The sequence below is a fragment of the Perna viridis genome, chromosome 3 (genome assembly GCF_037379345.1).
Source record: "Perna viridis isolate PV_CMFRI_1.1 ecotype Kerala chromosome 3, ASM3737934v1, whole genome shotgun sequence".
In the NCBI taxonomy this organism is placed as follows: Eukaryota; Metazoa; Mollusca; class Bivalvia; order Mytilida; family Mytilidae; genus Perna; species Perna viridis.
In genome coordinates this window covers 44206295-44226158 of record NC_142447.1, presented here as the reverse complement: position 1 = coordinate 44226158, position 19864 = coordinate 44206295, and the positions used below count along the sequence as shown (strand labels likewise).

The 19864-nt window shown below is 32.6% G+C and overlaps 1 protein-coding gene across 3 annotated transcripts; it reads right to left on the bottom strand.

Moving 5' to 3' along the window:
• Nucleotides 1–257: 257 nt before the first annotated feature.
• On the bottom strand, nucleotides 258–19069 carry LOC148622402 (uncharacterized). Of its 3 annotated transcripts, none has more exons than XM_088572293.1 (25): nucleotides 18842–19069; nucleotides 17177–17247; nucleotides 16545–16589; nucleotides 16207–16281; nucleotides 15752–15859; nucleotides 15001–15103; nucleotides 14383–14521; nucleotides 13662–13734; nucleotides 13154–13351; nucleotides 12748–12853; nucleotides 11735–11851; nucleotides 11132–11238; nucleotides 10583–10707; nucleotides 10109–10254; nucleotides 9678–9788; nucleotides 9278–9369; nucleotides 7948–8077; nucleotides 7498–7658; nucleotides 6209–6290; nucleotides 5010–5252; nucleotides 4387–4569; nucleotides 3506–3748; nucleotides 2814–2939; nucleotides 2313–2549; nucleotides 258–553 (listed from the first exon to the last, which is right to left on the bottom strand). In XM_088572293.1, the coding sequence occupies exons 1-25, from the start codon at nucleotides 18915–18917 to the stop codon at nucleotides 309–311; spliced, it is 3342 nt and encodes a 1113-aa protein (XP_088428419.1). In that variant the 5' UTR covers nucleotides 18918–19069; the 3' UTR covers nucleotides 258–308. The 3 variants fall into 3 exon arrangements, with proteins under 3 accessions (XP_088428419.1, XP_088428420.1, XP_088428421.1); XM_088572294.1 differs by lacking the exon at nucleotides 18842–19069 and adding an exon at nucleotides 17422–17510; XM_088572295.1 differs by lacking the exons at nucleotides 17177–17247; nucleotides 18842–19069 and adding an exon at nucleotides 17422–17609.
• Between the last annotated feature and the right edge of the window lie 795 nt (nucleotides 19070–19864).

Sequence of the window (19864 nt, the reverse complement as noted above, 5' to 3'; positions counted from 1 at the left end):
ACTCTTTTGGAAATTACAATTTAGCATTTATCTATTGGGTTTATTGGTTTAGCCTAACCATGATTGCCTCAAAACCTGTACTAGCTTAAAATAAGCTTTCTGGAGTTGTATTAGCTCAATGATGTAAGTTTGCTATTTATTTGGTACCCAAAACACTAACACATGTCTGTGTATTGAATTTTTCACTATTTCTAAAATGATCATGTTGAATATGAAATATGCACAAACTCTTTAAAAGATATTTATTCATGAAAAAGATAAATTTTGATATAAACTTTGTAAAAATCCTCTTGATGACCATAAAGAGCCTAACAGAAAGGAACGGCACAGAAATCCCATCTGGTGTCTGGGTCAGTTGTGTAACACCAGGGTAAGGGTTCATTGCCGTATGGATTGCGACAATAGTCATCCTGGTCACTTATGTATCCATAGCTGTGTGAATGAGGACTCTGATCGGCCCATTTCTGGCACTTAATACCTTTACGTGTATGACGGATTGAACCAAAGTATTCAACACCTTTATCCGAGTCCAGACATTCTTTTGCAGGTGTTGCTACAAGAAAAAAGTTCGATTGATTAACTTCTGTACCAGTAAAAAAAAAGACATTCGATTTGCTTACAGAAAGTTGAACAAATATCTATTTAAGTGTTACAAAATATGTGAATACATGTAAATAAAAATCTCTTGTTGACGTTAAAAGTACCATAACTTGGGGACAAAAAAAAAGGCTATCGTAAAAAAACTTTATAGACATGCAGATCTCACAACGTAAAAATTCTGAAGTTCTGAATGTCTTACGAGTAATATCCACGCTGCAATAATGTTTACGAAAAAAAAAAATGTTTAGAATCATACTGAAGTTCCAATATTTTGATTCTGAAATAATGTACCGTCCCTGAACGAACAATCAAAATTCAATAAAAATTATACAAATCGTTTTATCTTCACTAAGACCGGATTTTAAGTTCCAGTTGTATCAAGATATATTGTGAAACAATTATGACAAATGGGTAGACTGTCAATTGTATACCTTTATACATATCATCTGAATATTAACACATATATGGGGGCATTAAGATAGAAGGACTATTCAGAGGCATTAAAATCGCAAAACATGACAAAAATGTGAAGAAAGAAACCAAGATGATCCATATGCACAATAAAGACAACATAATAAAATGTAATTACATATAAAAAAAGAAGGTTGGAAAAGTAAGAAAGCACACAACAAACAAAAGCACCTGCATGCAATACAAAAAGCAATAGTTGTATCAGATGCTCCGGAAAGGTAAGTATACACTACGTAGCTGATCCATGCAAGTGAGCGTCAAGAAACCGATAAAATGTGATCGAATTTTAACCGTAGATATCTATCGATCAATCAAATTGTGGTGACGACCATAAAACGCATTGTAGTGATACCATCAACAAATAGTGAACATAACCCTGTTTACAGCTTTTTTGACAACAGTCTTGGTATACAAATTAGTGAATAAATCACAAGCAAGACAGTAACGGATCAACTGTGAAATGACTGGAGATGATAGTATGTTGCCACATAGAAAGTGGAAGTTTATTATTGGAAAGTCAAATCATCAAGTTTGTCATGAAATATCGTTTTCAATATTCCTGAGTCATCTATGTATAGGCAAAGGTATAACGGAAGAAGATGTATTAGCTGTATATGAATTATTCATAGATAACGCATCCTCTATTTAACAGAATCTGAAATTGAAGGACTGGGCTTGTCTGTTTTTTTTTTGTTATGCAGTAGCCCTTGTTTGACATAGCTCCATGCGAATATAGTTCTAAACAGACCGACTAAGATTGACACACAGTTTATCCATAGTTATACCAATACTCTGTTTGCAACCTGTACTCCCACCCCACAAAAATGTCGACCAGAAATTCAAACATTTTTAAAACAGCATTAGACTCAGAATACCTTTGTTAGAATTCTTGTCATTTATTCACATAATTAGCCATTTTTCTACCCAATACTTCATATATATATATATATATATATATATATATATATATATATATATATATATATATATATATATATATTTAATATTGTCGTTCACCCATTGAAGCCTCTATATGAATAATAATGTGATTCCGCTCGATTTTATATTGTTGTGATTATGACATTTATTATGCACGTAAAATCGATGACTTTCTTTTTTTAAAAAAAATTAAGTTTTGTTCTGAAACACCATTAGCATAGAGATGTTAATTAAATTAAGATAAAATTAATGTTTTTTATCTCATAAGAATGAACTTACGGAACAATCATACAATTACTTACTACAGAATGGGACGTCACAAACTTCCCAGCGCTTGCTGTTGTCAGTTGTATAACACCATGGTCCTGGCTCTTTGTCAGGGTTACGACAATAGTTTTCTGGTAAACCATTAAATCTATGCGAGTGAGGAGTATCTAGCGCCCATTCCTGACAAGTACGACCACTGATTGTTAAATTCATTTGACCTTTGTACTCATAACCTATTGCCGATCTTCTACAATCTTCTGGATCCAAGGTATCTATCAAAAGGAAAGGAACATTAGCAACATGCTGTGCTTTAATGTGTCGTCAATGCATTTGTAGAAGGCGTTACATTTTTTCTAGACTTAAGATGAACAACTTGTTTTATCGCTATAATAAACAGATAGGATTGCTAAAAAGCAACACAAAAAAACTACAAAGAAATTTGATAAATTCTAAAAAAATACAATAAAATATCACAAAATAAATCATTATTTCATTATAAAGTCATTTTATGAAGATATTATAGTAGCAGTATATACTTTGAATTTTAGTTCCACAATCCGGCCCTGTATAACCAGGTTTACAGATACAAATATGACCAGTTTTATCAATATTCTGACAGGTAGAGCCAAACAAGCATGGGTTGGAGGCACACCCCATTATGTCTGAAATAGAAGGTATTCTATTAATCAATATTCTGACAGGTAGAGCCAAACAAGCATGGGTTGGAGGCATACCCCATTATGTCTGAAATAGAAGGTATTCTATTAATGTTTAATTTTGTCCATATTAGATGAATTGATCATTGAACATGGTAGTTCTTCCATGGACCATTTAAACTGATGGATTTCAATTCTTACTGGTAAACATTTCCATTGTATTTGATTTCTTAACTTAATTTAATCTTAAAGTTGAATTGATAATTTTGGTCTCCTTTGGGTTGTTTCGATGGGTAAATAAGTGAGAATTTTCAATAAAAATATTTCGAAGTGTGCATTTTACAAGGAGTTACAGCAGTGCATTTTGTAGAATTTCACCGATGAAATTGTCTTTTTTCTTCATTTGCCCCATGAGTATTTTTCTCTCGAAATTTCAATGGGATAGATAGGTTCATTTTAAAAAGTATATCATATATAATCATCTAATCAAGTTCTAATACCATAATTTGAACAGTATCTCACCCTACTTCAGATAAGCATTTTCGAAGTCTTATTAACTATCTAAATCTTACCACAAAACGGGACATTACAATACTCAAATTTAGTGGCACCAGGATCCGCTGGGTAACACCAGGGCCTGTTTGAATTATCTGGGTTCCGACAATAATTATCCTGATCAGTTAGGTACCAGTAATGATGCTGTATTGGTGACTGACTATCCCATCGCTGACAAGCTTTCCCAGATTCTGTAACATTTATCGTTCCGAAGTATTCAGTTCCTTTTCGGGTGTGTTTGCATTCTTTAGGAGGCGTGGCTAAAATATTCATTTTGATTGATTGATTGATGGGTTTTAACGCCCGAGCAGCAATATTTCAGCTATATTCAGGCGATGAAAATGAAATGGATGATAAAATGAACATGAAATGATGATGATGAAATGAAAAAAGGGATGGGACACAAGAATAAAAGGGTCGACAAAGTTTTGATTTTTCATCCTAGAAAAAGGGAGGGATAGGTAGGGTCGGGCAATTTAGCCTCCTGTGCCAGGGGTACCCCATTCCACCATCTGAGGCACACAACCCAGTTGTTCTATGGGCAGAGCGCCTAGCCCCGGCTAGGTTTCTGAGCACTATTTAGTCGCCTTTTACGACAAGCGTTGCTAAAGGCCTATTCTTTTGACACCCGGACATGCATGGGGCTATTCATTTTGAAATTCAAGATAATATTTATTTAAAACAATATGAATAATTGACTTGATGTGAACTGATGCAAACGATTATTTTAACCACTGCTTAAATGTTGTATAAAGGTATAAGATCCACTAAACTTTGAAATTAGATTTAATATATAAAATATCCACCAAATACTACAAGGGTAAAGCAGTATTGTTAATACGGATTAATAATCAGGGTATAGCATTTATTTCCTACCGGTCCCAATTGTTGTACTTACAACATTTAGGCACGTCACAGGGGTCCCATCTAATGTCTTGATTGTTTGTATAGCACCATGGTTTGGCATCATTTCCAGAAGCCCTACACTTAGTGTCGTCTTTACATTTCTCTCCCTGTACTGTCACATCTTTGTCGCCGAAATAATCATAACCGTTAATGGACCTCGAACATGTTTCCAGTTCTGAAAATTTAAGCACGTAAAGAAGTTTCTGTCGTTTTTGTTACGAGAATGATATGTTTTTTTATTTGAACAATCTAACATAATGAATCGAGATGTAAATGTATCATAGACTACTAGTATTTCATTATATTTATCGAGAATTAACGATTTACAGGTCGAGGTGGAATTTTCTTCGGTGATGTTGGCCAATGTATTTAATTCGTTGAATATTGTGATTATTTGTATGAGTTTTTCCTTTTGACGGAAATTTTGATAAATGTAAAATCAATTGATATTATCAAGGAGTAAAATGTTGAAACTCAAAGTAGCCCGTAGGTAATAAGAAAACATCTTATTTGATCAGCCAAAACTTCAAAAAAAAGATCAGCTAAACCTTCCAAAGACAATTTATATTTTTATCAGTGACCCACAGGACACACACAGTACCTAATATAACGTACCACAATGAGGAACATCACAAAAATCCCATCGCTTTGATGTATTAGTATAACACCAAGGTGCTGGTTCATCCCCTCTGAAGTTACGGCAATAATTTTCCTCTCCGTCATATTCGTGGTAGGTATGACTATGTGGCTTATTTGAATCCCATCTTTGACAAGGGAGACCACCCTTGGTATAGTTCAACTTTCCTTTGTAATCTTTTCCAACAGAATCAATGTAGCAGTCTCTTTCAACCGCAGTTTCTATAACAAAACGCAAAGAATATGATTGTTGAAGAGGACAGTATTGGCTCTCTCTGAAATTTTAGTTATGTCGAAAAGAATTTCAATTAGTATCCGATACTTGAAAATAAGGCTATATTTGTAGTTTTTTTTTTTTTTTTTAAATTTATCACTTTCTTTATTTTAGTTTCAATGTAATGTTTTTTTTTATCGTTATTGTCTCTTTGTGTCGACATTTGGTGTATATTGTTCCAACCGTGGATTCCCTCGATTTATTTAAAACGTGTTGAAATTCTAGGTCTAGATTCGTGAACATTGCAACGATAGCGCCAAGTGTTTTTTTTTTTGTCTTATTATATTCGTTTTTGCCCTCTTCGGTCAGTATTGTATTAACTTAATAAAATACTTCGGAATAAAAAACAGAATGATATATGAACGTATGCTTTAAACATATTATTAATGCTATTTACGCAGTGAGCTTTCTTAACATAGCTGAATGTCAGGTTTGTGGGGGGGGGGGAGGACCGGGTATTGGAACCACCTTTCTTTTGATCGATTGCATGTAAAAGGTTGGCAAACAATTAGCAAATTATAGATAGAAACTCCCTTTCCAAAATCTCTTGATCCGCCCTAAGCAAACTAGATTTATACAAGCTGATCACCAAGTAGGTGATAATGCTGATACAAACTATGACTCTGCCGGTAGCATTTATACTTTTGTACACTCTGTATTATTTATATTTATGTACACTATGACTTTGTCGGTAGCCTCTATACTTATGTACAAAAGACATTGTCGGTAGCCTCTATACTTATGTACAAAAGACATTGTCGGTCGCCTCTATACTTACGTACAAAAGACTTTGTCGGTAGCATTTATACTTATATACTCCAGTACTGAGTTTTGGTTATTGTATTGTGCTTTTTGTCCCTTGACATTTTTGTTTGAACCTTCTTTACCTTATATCTAAACTTACCACATTCACCTGGTGACAATTTGATCTCGTCAATACCGACATCTCCCTCCCAGTCTCTTCCACGTTTTGCTTCAATCTTAATCTAAGAAGTAAACCATTTCCATTTATCAGTGGTTCTAGATTACAAATCCACATATTTTTTCTACAACATCACAGAAGGAGTAAGTGTGATACACAGAAATCAGTTTTGTAGCATGCTTGATTTTCCCATTGATAACATATTTGTCACATTTGGAGGGGCTACTTTTTCAGCAACAGGTTAGAATTCCAATGGGCAATAATTGTGCTCATCTCCTAGCATATCGTAAAGAACAAAAATATATAAGATGCTTTATCTTTTAATTTCATAAACATATATATTGATGATGTATTATCTATTAACAACCCTTCTTTTGATAAATATTTACCTTCAATATATCCACCAGAGCTTGAGATAAAGGAGACTAAAAACAGCTTGTTCAGCTTTTTGTTTTGGGACCAACATCTTGAATTCGACGACACTGGTCATTTCAGTTCTAACATTTATGATAAAAGAGACGACATTTGTTTTAAAAGTATTAATTTTACTTACTTGTCCACCAATATTGTTTTATCTCCTACATATGGCGTTAATACTTCACAATTGATTCGCTACGTTAGAGCATGTACTAACTACTCTGATTTCCTTGATCGTCATATAAATCTGTGCAACAGACCCCTGAGTCTGGGATATGTGGAAATGCGTCTCATTAAAGGTCTCTTACCAAATTCCTTTTCAGATACATATTTTTGTGTATCAGCCCTTGGTTGAAATATGCTTAATTTCTTTTAAACAATGAGTAATGAATGCTTTTTGTAAATTATCTTTGTACTGTTTTGACCACTGATTATGACACTAGCATGCAAAAATGCTATTTGATGAGCGCCGAAGAGGGAGATTTGGTGCGCTGTAAAACCTAGATTTAATCCCACCATTTCGTTTGAAATGTACGTTTCCTGTACCAATTCAGGACCATTTCTATACGAGCTACTCCGGTCATGTATTTTGTCAGATTTATTTTGGACTTGACTTGATTATAGATTAGTATCAGTAAGATCAGTAATTTTGTTGTTACCCTTATTTTAAAATATTCAGCAAATCTGTAAACTTTGTATTTCTTGGATGGTACAAATAATAAATCTGCACAGTCTAAATTGATAAGGATTTTCTTTCATTTATTAAGGGAGAGGTATATAATGTACGTTTTTAGTTGTACCGTTATAATTTCACTTCAATGCAAATTATTTATTAAGTAGTTTATGCAACAAACCTGAAGATTATTAATCGACGAGACATTGACTTGTGCAAATCGCCATCCAAATCCTTGATCTCCACTTCTCGACCAGATCTGATCATTTCCTGAGAATACTGTTAACGACCCCATACCAGCTCCATGCATGCTATAATAAAATGCTAAACACCTGTCTCCGGCTAAAAAATGGATTCAGATATATAAAAAAATAAACGCGTCCCAGCTGTCAGCAGAAGTCTGAGCATATCTGTTTGTGACATTTCATTCGATGTATTATGGTCAATTTGGATGAAATTCGTAATTGAAATTCTAATCACCTTAATCTAGTGAACTATTCAATCAACTTCATCTTTTTTTTTCTGAATATGCCAATAATGTGACTTAGTTACTAACCATGTTTAGCAGTTAATTTGCTTTTTTCGATACATTTTTTTTACCGTTTAAAGAATAAAAATGTTATTATCTAACCGGGAAAAAATAAATCTGATTGTAGAACCGCCCTATTGCCTTCCACTCTTGGTGTTGATGCTTCAGCATACATATAAATATCTCCATTATATGCTCCATCAGGTCCCGTATAATTAGACGGCGTAGGGCCCTGAAACGAGGCAAGATTAAAAAAAACACATTTCATGACGTATGATTGCATAGGAATTGCTAGCATGTTGTTTGCATCGTATGATATAATTGTGTTTGATAATGAAAATTAAATGAAAAAAACAGTTACATTATTACCTTAAAGTCCACGTCACAGGTACTAGTTGATACTGAGGGGTAATAAATTTATGTTCTTCGAATATTATGATGTACGGAACCATTATAAACTTTTCATACTCCGTCTGCACAAGAAAAGCGAATCACGCACCAATGAATTTTTATTGTTGTCTGTTAACTTTAGTCAGGAAAACTACCCGTGAATATATGACACTGATAAGCCAGTTAAAAGAAACAATACAAAAAGAAACCAAAACAAAAAACAAAAAAGCAAAAAACAAAAAACAAAACAAAACGAAACAAAATGAAACGAAACCAAAAAAAAAACCCAAACAAACAAAAAAAAAAACCCCAAAAAAAAAAAACCAAACAAACAAACAAAAAACAAAAAAACAAAAAAACAGAAAAAAACATAACAAACAAAACAAACAAATAAACGAGAAAGTAACCAAACAAACAAACAAAAAACAAAAAACAAAAAAACAGAAAAAAAACATAACAAACAAAACAAACAAATAAACGAGAAAGTAACCAAACAAACAAACAAAAAACAAAAAACAAAAACACAGAAAAAAACATAACAAACAAAACAAACAAATAAACGAGAAAGTAGTACGACATTGATTTCCAAGTCTTCAGTTAAAACGAATTACCGGGTAACCAGAACAAGCAAGGCCTTATGACGTATTTAATTTTAAAATGTAACATTTGACTAATTATAACCAACAAATAAAAAAGAGAAAAAACACAAATAACAACAAAATTAATTACTAAATTACACACAACAATCATTAATAAATGAGCAATCCGGACTCCACTAAAATCCCAGGGTATTGACCAATTGAACAGGTAGAGTGAGCGTTCATTGTTGAGTTGCTTATAAGATTTCGAATCCGGATATAAGCGAAGCAGGGAATCTACGACATTGTGATCAAGTCTCATCATGGTAGAGACGGTCACACTTTAACGACACGACAAGTGAATTACTTTTGAAAGAATGGCCAGTTTTATTACGGCATAACTGTAGCCTTGCTCTATTGACTTTATTTGTTTAAGTTTAGCACAAGTAAATATAATTACTGACTTGGAATGATTTCCAGTTAAAGTCGTCATTTTCAGCATTCTTCAGAAAACATTTGCTCCCCTTTTCAAAAGAACATATCACGGTACCTGCATCTGAATTATAGAATTAAATCAGCTAAAGAACCAGGTTCAGCTCTCTAGGAAACAAATACGAGATATATAATTGCAATGAATTGAGAAATTGGCAATATCCAAGGAATCCGCATTAAAAAAAGCACAATTCTTCATATAAATGTGGACAATGAATACATTTGAATAAGCTAAACACCCATATATTATTAACAATTGATTGAAAACCAAATAAGCAGTCGACCAAAAGTTAGCTCATGATACAAACACATGACATTGACCTTTTTGATTTTGTCCATTAGGAATAAAGAATAACAATGAAACATCCATACCCATGATTTTGTCGCAATTACGTCCGTCAAACCCAGGATCACATTCACATTTATAATCCTTGTTTCCACAGTCTTTACATACACCATAAACACACGGGTTTGGTATGCAACCTGAAACATAACGTTGAGTATTTGAAAATATTTTATTGGAAATATCTGTAGACTGACACGTTTTTCCATACACATTTCACAATCTTTCACGGCACACTTCTTGTTTGTTCCCAAGACGATATGAAATATAAATTTACGTTTAAGATGAGTGTCTAATATATCTTTGACATGACAAATATAAAGTATTCAATTAACTAAATTTGAATTTGAAATATACAAGTGAGGAAATCATTGTGATAAAGTGAAGAATGAAAACGATTTATTTCCACTTGGTTCAAATAACACGGTGGAATGTGTTTAAAAGAGGAGGTATAATTTACCATCGCTAGCAACTGATGCCCGCAAAGAAAATCCTAATTCCGAACTGTGTTGTTTATTATATCTGCTGTTAAATATCAGCACCATTAAATTCTTCTCGCCCCATGGAGACGTGATCCATTCGTCACCAACAGAATCACCGCATACCCTGAAAGAGGAAAGTTTAATGGTTCTACCTATATCATTCTATGTATATTCAACAACTAAAATATGCAAAGATGATCGACACATGTAAGTTTGACCTACCAGAGTTATTCATATTAACCAAGAAAATTATGACCTAATGTCAATGTGACAGTCTTAATAGTGATATTACCCCTGAAAACAGTTAATAACCAGTGAACCACAGGCCAGCAGATATAATTAAGCAGATCTCAGACGAAGCTAGTAATGATATATCTGATAGTGTGAATACTTCACCAACCGATGGTTATAATTGAAATAGATATGATTGACCCAGGATAATAATGATATACCTAATGCCTGTTTGACCAACTAAGTTATATCTAATTTCTAGCCAGTGGTAACATTTGTTGTCGTTTGGATTATAAGGCAGGTGTAGAACATCGGCTTGAAGTTTCACATGCATAGACTTTGGTGCCTGCAATCAGACATGAGCAAAATTAATTGACACCAAGACTAATTTTAAAGCCTTATTTGATATATAATTTGTTAAAACGTTTTCTTTTTGTTTTGTTTTTAACAAGTTATGCAAAACATCGAAATCCAGTTTTAGCCCAGGATAGCAAAATAAGGGGTTCTCTGTTTTCAAACATATTGGGAATATATGAGAGTAAAACAAACTCACATTTTCTATATATCTAAATTTCATTCTAGATGTATTTATTGTTTATGTCTATCCCACTAAAATACCGCCGCATTACAAAATGCATGCAATTATAATAGTATTAATTGTTATATGTAGACATACGTTTTGATACAGTTACCAAACACAGATTGTTACACTTGTGTTTAATAGTTAAATATACCTGCAGGACATTACGTCCTCTAATAACAATACGCACCCTGATTAACCAGACACATTGTCGGTCCACATCATAATTTTTGGGGTAGTTTGGAGAAGTAATAACAGCGTCTTTGCCAGGAACAAGATCAATTATTCCACCACAAACTAGAATTTAAATGACTATCTAAAGCATGTAATATCTATGCTCAATATGTTTTTACTTGTTTAAGACAACCTCCTTTTTAAGATGGTCTTTTGTACGGTAAGAAGACATCAAATCTTAAAAAGCAACTTTAATACAATGTAATTAAAATTAAACCAATACATTGTTCCATTCAGTCACTGCATGTATGATCTAACAATGCTCCATTCTACTTCATCTTTCATGATTTTGAAAGCATTATTCAAAGGAAAAAAAAACAAACTGAGGATTCTATAAAGGTCATCTGAGCAAAAAAGACTGGAGTGTTGTTATGACATACCATAGACAGGTGCTCTTGGTATTACCATACATCAAGAATAAAACAAAAAAAAAATATATGATTATCTTTTTTTTGGTTATACATTTGTACATGCATAAACAATTTGACAGAGTTTTATTCATGTCGAATATAACTAACCTACATTTATCGTTTCAAAGGTCTAAGAAAAAGAAAATTACCTTCCGCATCAATTACAGTTTCACACGTGATTCCAGTCAAACCAAAAGGACAGTGACATTGACATCGGTGATTCAGAAAAGCTCCATTTTCACATTTTGGTGGATTAACACAACCAGCTTAAAGCAAAGAAGCATAGACTAGTTCTTGCAACAATGTATTATTATGTCGTATATAGCATTTCCCAGCAGGTCACGTGAGATCTTATTATATAAAATTAACCTTTCTGTCATAGTCGTACACATACATATCGTTGGTAAAGGAAAACTATTGACCAAACTTTACGACAAACGTGATGAATTTTCATTTTATTCAGAATTTTCAACATCCCTTCAGCACCTGCGTATGGAGTTTTCATAACTCATAAGTTATAGTAATAGTTTTCCTTTCCTCGTTTGTCTACCCCGGACTTGACTTTTTATGAGCAACTTTATTACCCTCGGCAACTTTGATTACCGCTATAACTTTGGTTCCCTTGAATACACTTTATAACAGAGCTTGCCGTACTTACGCAGACTTTTTTGTATCGCGCTAGACTACTTACAATTAGGCTTCTGGAACAAGGTTATATTGCTACAAGATTGAAGTCATCACTACAGAAATATAATGGTCGTCATCATGAGCTAGTGGATCGTTACGGTATCTCCATCTGCACTATGAAAACTTATTTGTTCAACCTGTCATAGTTTTCCTTTCCTCTTTCATCTCCCCCGGACTTGACTTTTTATGAGCAACTCGGCGGGTGTTTTTTTAGAAAAGCAGAGGACGATTACTCTGCCGGTGTACCTGGTCCATGCTCCCAGTTTTTTTTGTGAAGTCTGAGTTGCTCATTTAGTTTTTGTTGCATTGTATGTGTTATTTTGGTTGTTTTATGTTCTTTGTTGTGTATGTCTGTTTTCCATGTCTGGTCTTTGTCCCTGAATTACATTTTTTTTTTATTTCCGCTAGAATCTTGGTTCCCTTGATTACTCTTTTAATTGGCGCTAAATGTACAAATTAATTCAGACCAAATAACCTGTACATCTGTAAGCGTCTGTGATATCAGCGACATCATAGTACGACAAACCACTGCCGTAGTTAGTCAGGAATGATAACTCTGGTTGGAGAGCTTCGAACCCTTTCTATAAAGAAAATATAATTAAATTTCAACTGTTTAACCATTTATAGAAGTAACAACACGGCAAATTATTAAAAAAACAAACAAGCAAACAAACAAACAAACAAACAAACAAATACAAAAAAAACAACAAATAAACAAACAAACCGAAAAAAAATATGCATTATCGTCACAAAATAAAACAGAAATAATATAATGTCAAAGATATTGTAATTGTAACAAAATTATAATTTTCGTTAGAAGTATCATTAGAAATCGATACTTGAATGTCTTAACTCCTAATGAAGAACAAACTGTAACTTACACTTAATGAGTAATGCATAACTGATTCATAGTCGTATGGGTTATAGTCTCTGGTTTGACCTTTCCCATAATTAGCACCTCCCTGGTTGCCCCTACCAAACACATCCCAATTGAAATATATATGCTCGTCCCTGTCCATTCTACTTTGTTCGTGCCATTGTCCAAGAGCGTGTAACATTTCGTGGAGGGCAATACCGAGCTACAACAATAATTTTAATTCATACATGTAATTATTTACGCAATGTATTTTTGGGAAATTTGTTGAAATGTTTTTTTAGCCAAGATTTTTGTTGAATTCACCTTTTGTCAACAGAAGCATACACGAGTCGGTAAAACAAACAAGCAAACAAAAAGCTTATATATAGATATTAAGAAGAATTTTCTAATTCACAGCAAAAGGGAAATAATAACAATAAAAAAAAACAGATGGACCGTCCACTAATGCGGAAATATTTTTAACGATTCGTAAACTTTGTACAGTCATCGACGAACAAACTGACGTTACTTACATAAACACATCCTCCACCAAGGCTCAACAGTTGTTCATTACTGAAAGCTCTTCCAACATAAGACCAACAGCCTCTGTAACGCAAGTAAATGTTCATGATATATTTAATTATCAAATAATGCATCAGTTAAACTGATATAACACAATATATTAGATACATCAATATTTGTGGGCAGTTTTGAAGTGGGTGATGATTCGACAGATTCTATTCTCCGCACACCTACATATGATGCACGACTATCATATAAAATTTCATCAAATCACTTTGAATGCATTCGGTGAAGTTGTTCGTACTTAAATTGGATGATCTTAACTGATAACATAGGAAAATAAAAATCTTTCACGCTTATCTACAAACGATACCCAACTTTCCTATACCCCTCGCGCATTTTTTAGAGTTGTGTGTACAAGATTTTAACATGTAAAACGTTAATGAAGGACTATATCCATTACTAAATGATCCCAACCTTCCTTAATATTTCATGAAAAACCTAGGGAGTATTTGTGTTCTTCAACCATTAATTGTATTTTCTTCAATTTGAGGCATTCGACAACAATCATATTCCTATATGTATATCTAGAATTTGATTTTTAAAGTGGATTTTAACAGAAAACTTTTTGACATTTTCTATGGATTAAAAAAAAATAGATATACATATAATATGAACGCACAAACAATGCATACCAAATCCGAGTCCAGAGTTAAATAAAACAGTACTTGCCCGCCACTATAGAATTTGACATACGACTGATGCCCAAGAGAGGTTTGGTCAGCAGTAGAAAGTGGCTGCCACTTTACACATGTCAAATTACTGAACACTTCTATCGCTTTATTGATAGTTCGTATACCGTTGGTTGTATCTACAATGTTTAATAGAAATGATGACGGCGTTAATATTTTTTTCATTTACTTTATAGCGCTTTTTTTAATATAAAGAAAATACAAAATAATACCAATAATAATCAATACATAACAAATTTTTAAATGCTGTAACATTGCGTGTATCAAGGAGTAAACTCTCATCAGCAGCATTAGAAAACAGATATAAAGGAAGATTTAAGTTCAAAATCAACTGTATATAAGTACTTAAAACCAAAACAATCAAAATTGGAAGCCCAATTTATCAATGACAGGTTCTACCATGTGGAATACAAAGAAAGGAAGCCTCAAGGATTCATTGTCAGCTATGTAACTTACTAGAATTGTGGTGAAACGTAACAAATGCACCAGCATATAACTAAATTATTTATACAATGTATTTAAATCGTCACTCGTGATCGTACAGGCAAAAGGTCTTCTGTTAGTGTTAACAAAGTTACAAATAGGTATAAATACTTACTCAGTGAATCACCGATGATATAAGGCACAATGGCTTGTTCCCATAGTCTGCCGTTTGTGAAAGCTCTTTTAGAGAACCCATCACTTCTTATATTTTCATTCAACTAAATAAATGAATAAGATGATATTACTTTAATACGGAAGAAATGACAAACAATGCTCACCTAGTTTGAAAAAAAAATTGTTTAAGAGAATAATGTAAAACATGATAAACATTATCTGTTGATGTGTTCGAATATCATCTGCTTATCTGCATGTAATTTCCGCAAACGGACTACTGATGTAATGAACTGAAAACTATTCAGCCTAAAAACGCAGAAAATATACGCAAAAAAATGTACCATTTGAAGGTAACCGCTTGCAATTAGTTATTCATAAAACAAAAACAAAAAAAAGCAAAAACAAAAAAAAAAAAAACAAAACCAAAAAAAAAAAAACAAACAAACAAACAAAAACAAACAAAAACAAAAACAAAACGCCTATGAACCGTTAGATTACGATATCCGTGTAAGAAAATTAATAAAAGTTGTGATTTGTTAAGTAATTTGTTTAACTATTGACATAGTATACACAGGCAACCACGATTACACGATATCAAATTATATTATATAAACAAATATAAATCTGGTAAAAACAAACGAAGCATCATGGCTCATGGTCTAGTGTTACATCATGTTATCATGAAAATAGAAGCAGGAACAATTCACGTGTATTGCTACTTTCTATTCCTTCATTGTCATTTTAAACTGTACCTTTTCCGATTCCATTCCTAGAGCAACTTTCTGTTCATGTAACAATCGATGACCATCATTCTTTAAACCTTCAACAAAAGGACTCTTTTCAGCTGGGAGTTCTTTTGGCTGAAACGGATTGGATCAATTATGATTTTATACAAATTTACATGTATCATTTAAGACACTATCGAAAAAATCTGACAAGTTATATATAAAATTAAATTAAACAAATACGATTCCACTGAACGAGATTACTTTTTAGAAAAAGGTATATGAAAACTATGGAGACTGGAGACGAAAGTTATTCCTTACTTTGATGTAAAATGTGTGGTTGTCATTGTCTTGATAGTGATTCTGTCATTGTTTCGATATTTTGGTAATGTCCCGATATTGTGTTTTTGTTCAGAGGAAATTCTACTTTCGATATCCGAGAAAAATATTACATGCGATAAATGTTACAAAAAAATAAGTACCTTTTCCTCTCTTCTATTTTTTACCACTATCATGCTCTCCAAGAGTTCTAGTTCTTCAGACTCCGGATCAACTCTCTAAATAATACAAAGATAGATATTGTATTATATACATTCATTCACAATTTACTTTGTTTACTGAACTCAATACCGTCACCCGTTCATCAAAATAATTGTTTCAGTTGTATTGAATATTTCCTGTCCTTACTTTAATAATTGTATCTTTAAAAACTCCATCAAAGGATATTTTAAAACAAATATATATGTTATGTTATTTTACAATGCATGAAAGAAATTGAAAAAGTAAAAACAAAAACAAAACCGCTCTATATTGACCATACCTCACTATCTGTGACTTCCAAGTTCTCTTCTTGACCTTCATTTTTCTGTGAATAATAACATCATTGTATTCATATTTAGATGATGACCATTATTTACATGTGGATGTTTTTGTCGATTTGTTCGAATCAGATGAACTATTTTCACCATATACTGGCAGCCCTGAGCAAATAGTGGGATGTTTCCATCTTTACAGATTGATGACGTCAGTACACTTCCGCTGTGGGTTTTTTTATATTTGTAAAAAAATTAAAATTTATATCATATTAGTGCTCCGGCGTTAACGGCTTAAATATATAAGAGGTTTCACAAGATATCGCCCAAGATGTGCGAACCATGTTAAGTCTATACTAAAGAATACAACATTTTACAAATTTTACAAATTAATCACCCAACAACCTCTTGGTAATAACAAACCTCCTACTTGAATTTATATTACGTGCAATCATTTTATTAATAATGGCAAAATACAAAGCGACTATATATATAATTTTATATGAATTCTAATAAAGATTTGCTTATAAAACATGCTGCTTACCGAAAACTATTAAGCAACAACAAAAACCTTTTTGTTTCCATATAAGGACCTTGTTACTCCAGATGATTTCGAGTCAAATAATATTTGTATACATACCGTCTGTCTCTCTAATTGCAATTCCCTCAGTTGTTCAAGAAGGGTGATAAGGCGTTGATCGAGCCATTTGTCTACAACGATTAGTTGTAACATGCATGACTAAACTAATAAATAAAATATTAATCTATCGTATTACATGTTCATATACGTGTGATAACGCACCTGAAAAAATAAACATTTATACGTGTGGTACAATTTATGACCAGTGTTTAAAGGAGGCCATAAAATCTAAGTATTTAACTTACTGTATAGTTCCATTGTCGAGGTTTGGCTTTCAAGGTGTAATTCCTTTTATAATCTGTCAAATTCATGTGCTTGCTTGAAAATACAATACACACCAAAAGGAAGAAAAACTACATTGAACCGAGCAACAAAGATTTTATCAATGTCATGGAGATGGATTAAGGTGTACCAACTGTCTACATTGACACTGTCTACATTTGTGGTGAAAAGTGTAAGCCACGCGTTATTGACCCGCAATGATATAGATTTCAACACAAATTGCAAGGCCACAGTTTTTTAATTTGTTGGTTTACGTATCCGCTGACCAGATTTGTTCATTTGGAATAAAATGAAATAAAAGAAAAAAATGAAATTTTACTTTTTCTTTACTGTCTCCGACAACAAGAAATTAACATTACAAAAGTTAAACACAATGCCAGAGCTAAATTTTGTTTATTCAAAAACTTGACAGAAGTTTGGGAGCTAAGTCAATTTGAAGATGGAGCCCTGCATAATTATCACCACAGCAATAAAAGCAGGCTTCAGGATTTTCAAAGATTTGAGAACAAGTTAACATTGGTTGGATTTAAGAACCAAGATAATAAATACATAAATAAATACAGATACTTACAGAGAGCGTGATGTGATAAATGTGATAACTTTTGTGATCCAAATCGTGTAGTACTTTGGTCATTTGACTTTATAGTTTTCAAAAAGACATGTCTTGAAAAGCGAGTAGAATTCGTTTCTGGATGAACCAAAAATAAGTCTATACCAAGATTGAATAAATGATCTTGCAAAACTTGTTAATTAAGTTAACATTAATAATTGGAAATTGATTCGTAAAAATGTCACTTATACCTAAATCATCGTAAGTATTTTTGATGTAATCAATCCACTTGAATTTGAATGCTTCAGTGCAACGCAAGCTTAAGCATTAATCGATAAAGAGAATTGCAAAAATTGCTCTTATTTGGAGCCACATATGCCCAAAATGACATCAGGCGTACACGAATTTGCAGAGGAAATCTTCCAAGCTGTCGATATACCATATAATTTACAGAAGTGTTTTTGGGTTTCTTTTTTGTTTTCACTTTTTTCGACCTACCACCTAATTTCTTCAGGTAAAAAGTCCGTAAATCAACAAATGAAATATAAGAATGCGACCTTATTAAACTCTATACACCAATTGAAACACACCTTAACTAAGTTATTTGACACTTATAAAAACGAATTTTATATGAAATGAAATTAGTATTCTTTATAATCATAATTTTAATCAAACAAACACACACACAAAACAATATAAAAACAATAGGTAACAAATACAAAATAAATAAATAAAACAAGAAATGAAAACATAAAAATTACAAAACAAATTTTCGATCCATTGCTACAGATTGAAAACTAATAGATGGAATAGGAGCATTACAAAACGTTTACCTTGTTTAAGTGTCGTTTGACAGGAACATATTTGACAATATACAAGTAACACCATCAAACAAAAGACTGTCTTCATTTCTGGGAGATGATGATGTTGTCTGCCATCAACCAGTTATATATCCCTATGTCTAAATACGGTTGGTTGGTTTTCACGTGTCCCCTAAAACGCTTTTATTGTCAAAGAACTTTTAACAAAACAATTTGTTTCAATTGTAGATTTACCAATTTGTTGATTTTATAGTGGTTCTCATGAGATGGAAGATATAGAATGACCCGTACAGTTTCCAATTATGGACATCTTAAAATAGTTTTCTACATGAATGAAAATAATAACATTATATATTGAATACATTGATACCCATTTATAATTTCAACTTGTTTCAAACACGCGAAGCTAGTACATTCACTTCCACTCTGACCGATAATAGAAAGTGTTCTGGAACCTGGGAATTTTCAGTCGGTCAAACAAAAGAGCAGTGAAATCAATTACGACCATTTTCCATTTTCATATATTTCAAGAATTCAGATAAAATGAGTAAGAATGCAAATAGTCCTTGCTTAATAAAGAAACAAATAAAAAACCTAAGAAGTTAAGTAGCACTCCAGGTAAGGATCATGCAAAATGTGATTCATGGGTAGAAAGCCTACATATTTTTATTTTTGAGATTTTGTTTGAAATGTCATAGTAAACAGAAATAAACATGTGGGTTTTCATATAACCCGTGCTCTTAGGAGATACAAATTATATAGAATGCACTGTAGATTTCAAAATTAAGGGAGATAACTCTGTAAATGGCGCTCAAATACAATAGAATCTACTGTATTTTCAATGTCGATTATCTCCTAAGAGCAGGCAGATTTGAATGAATAATTACATATTTCATAGTATAGACCCATAAAACAACTTAATTACAAAAATAAAAATCTTTAGCCTTTTTTTTTTTGGGTGTATCACATTTTTCAGATTTTGCATGATTCTTACAAAGGCAGCTACTTAATTAAACAAAACATCTTTTAAAAGCT

Coding starts and splice junctions, on each gene's coding strand:
- LOC148622402 (XM_088572293.1), bottom strand. CDS start 18,917: ATGAAGACAGTCTTTTGTTTGATGGTGTTACTTGTATATTGTCAAATA. Junction 10,255..10,582: donor GTTGGTCAAACAGGCATTAG/GTATATCATTAT, acceptor TTCCTCTTTCAG/GGTATGCGGTGATTCTGTTG. Junction 554..2,312: donor TTGTGACGTCCCATTCTGTA/GTAAGTAATTGT, acceptor TTTTTCTTGTAG/CAACACCTGCAAAAGAATGT.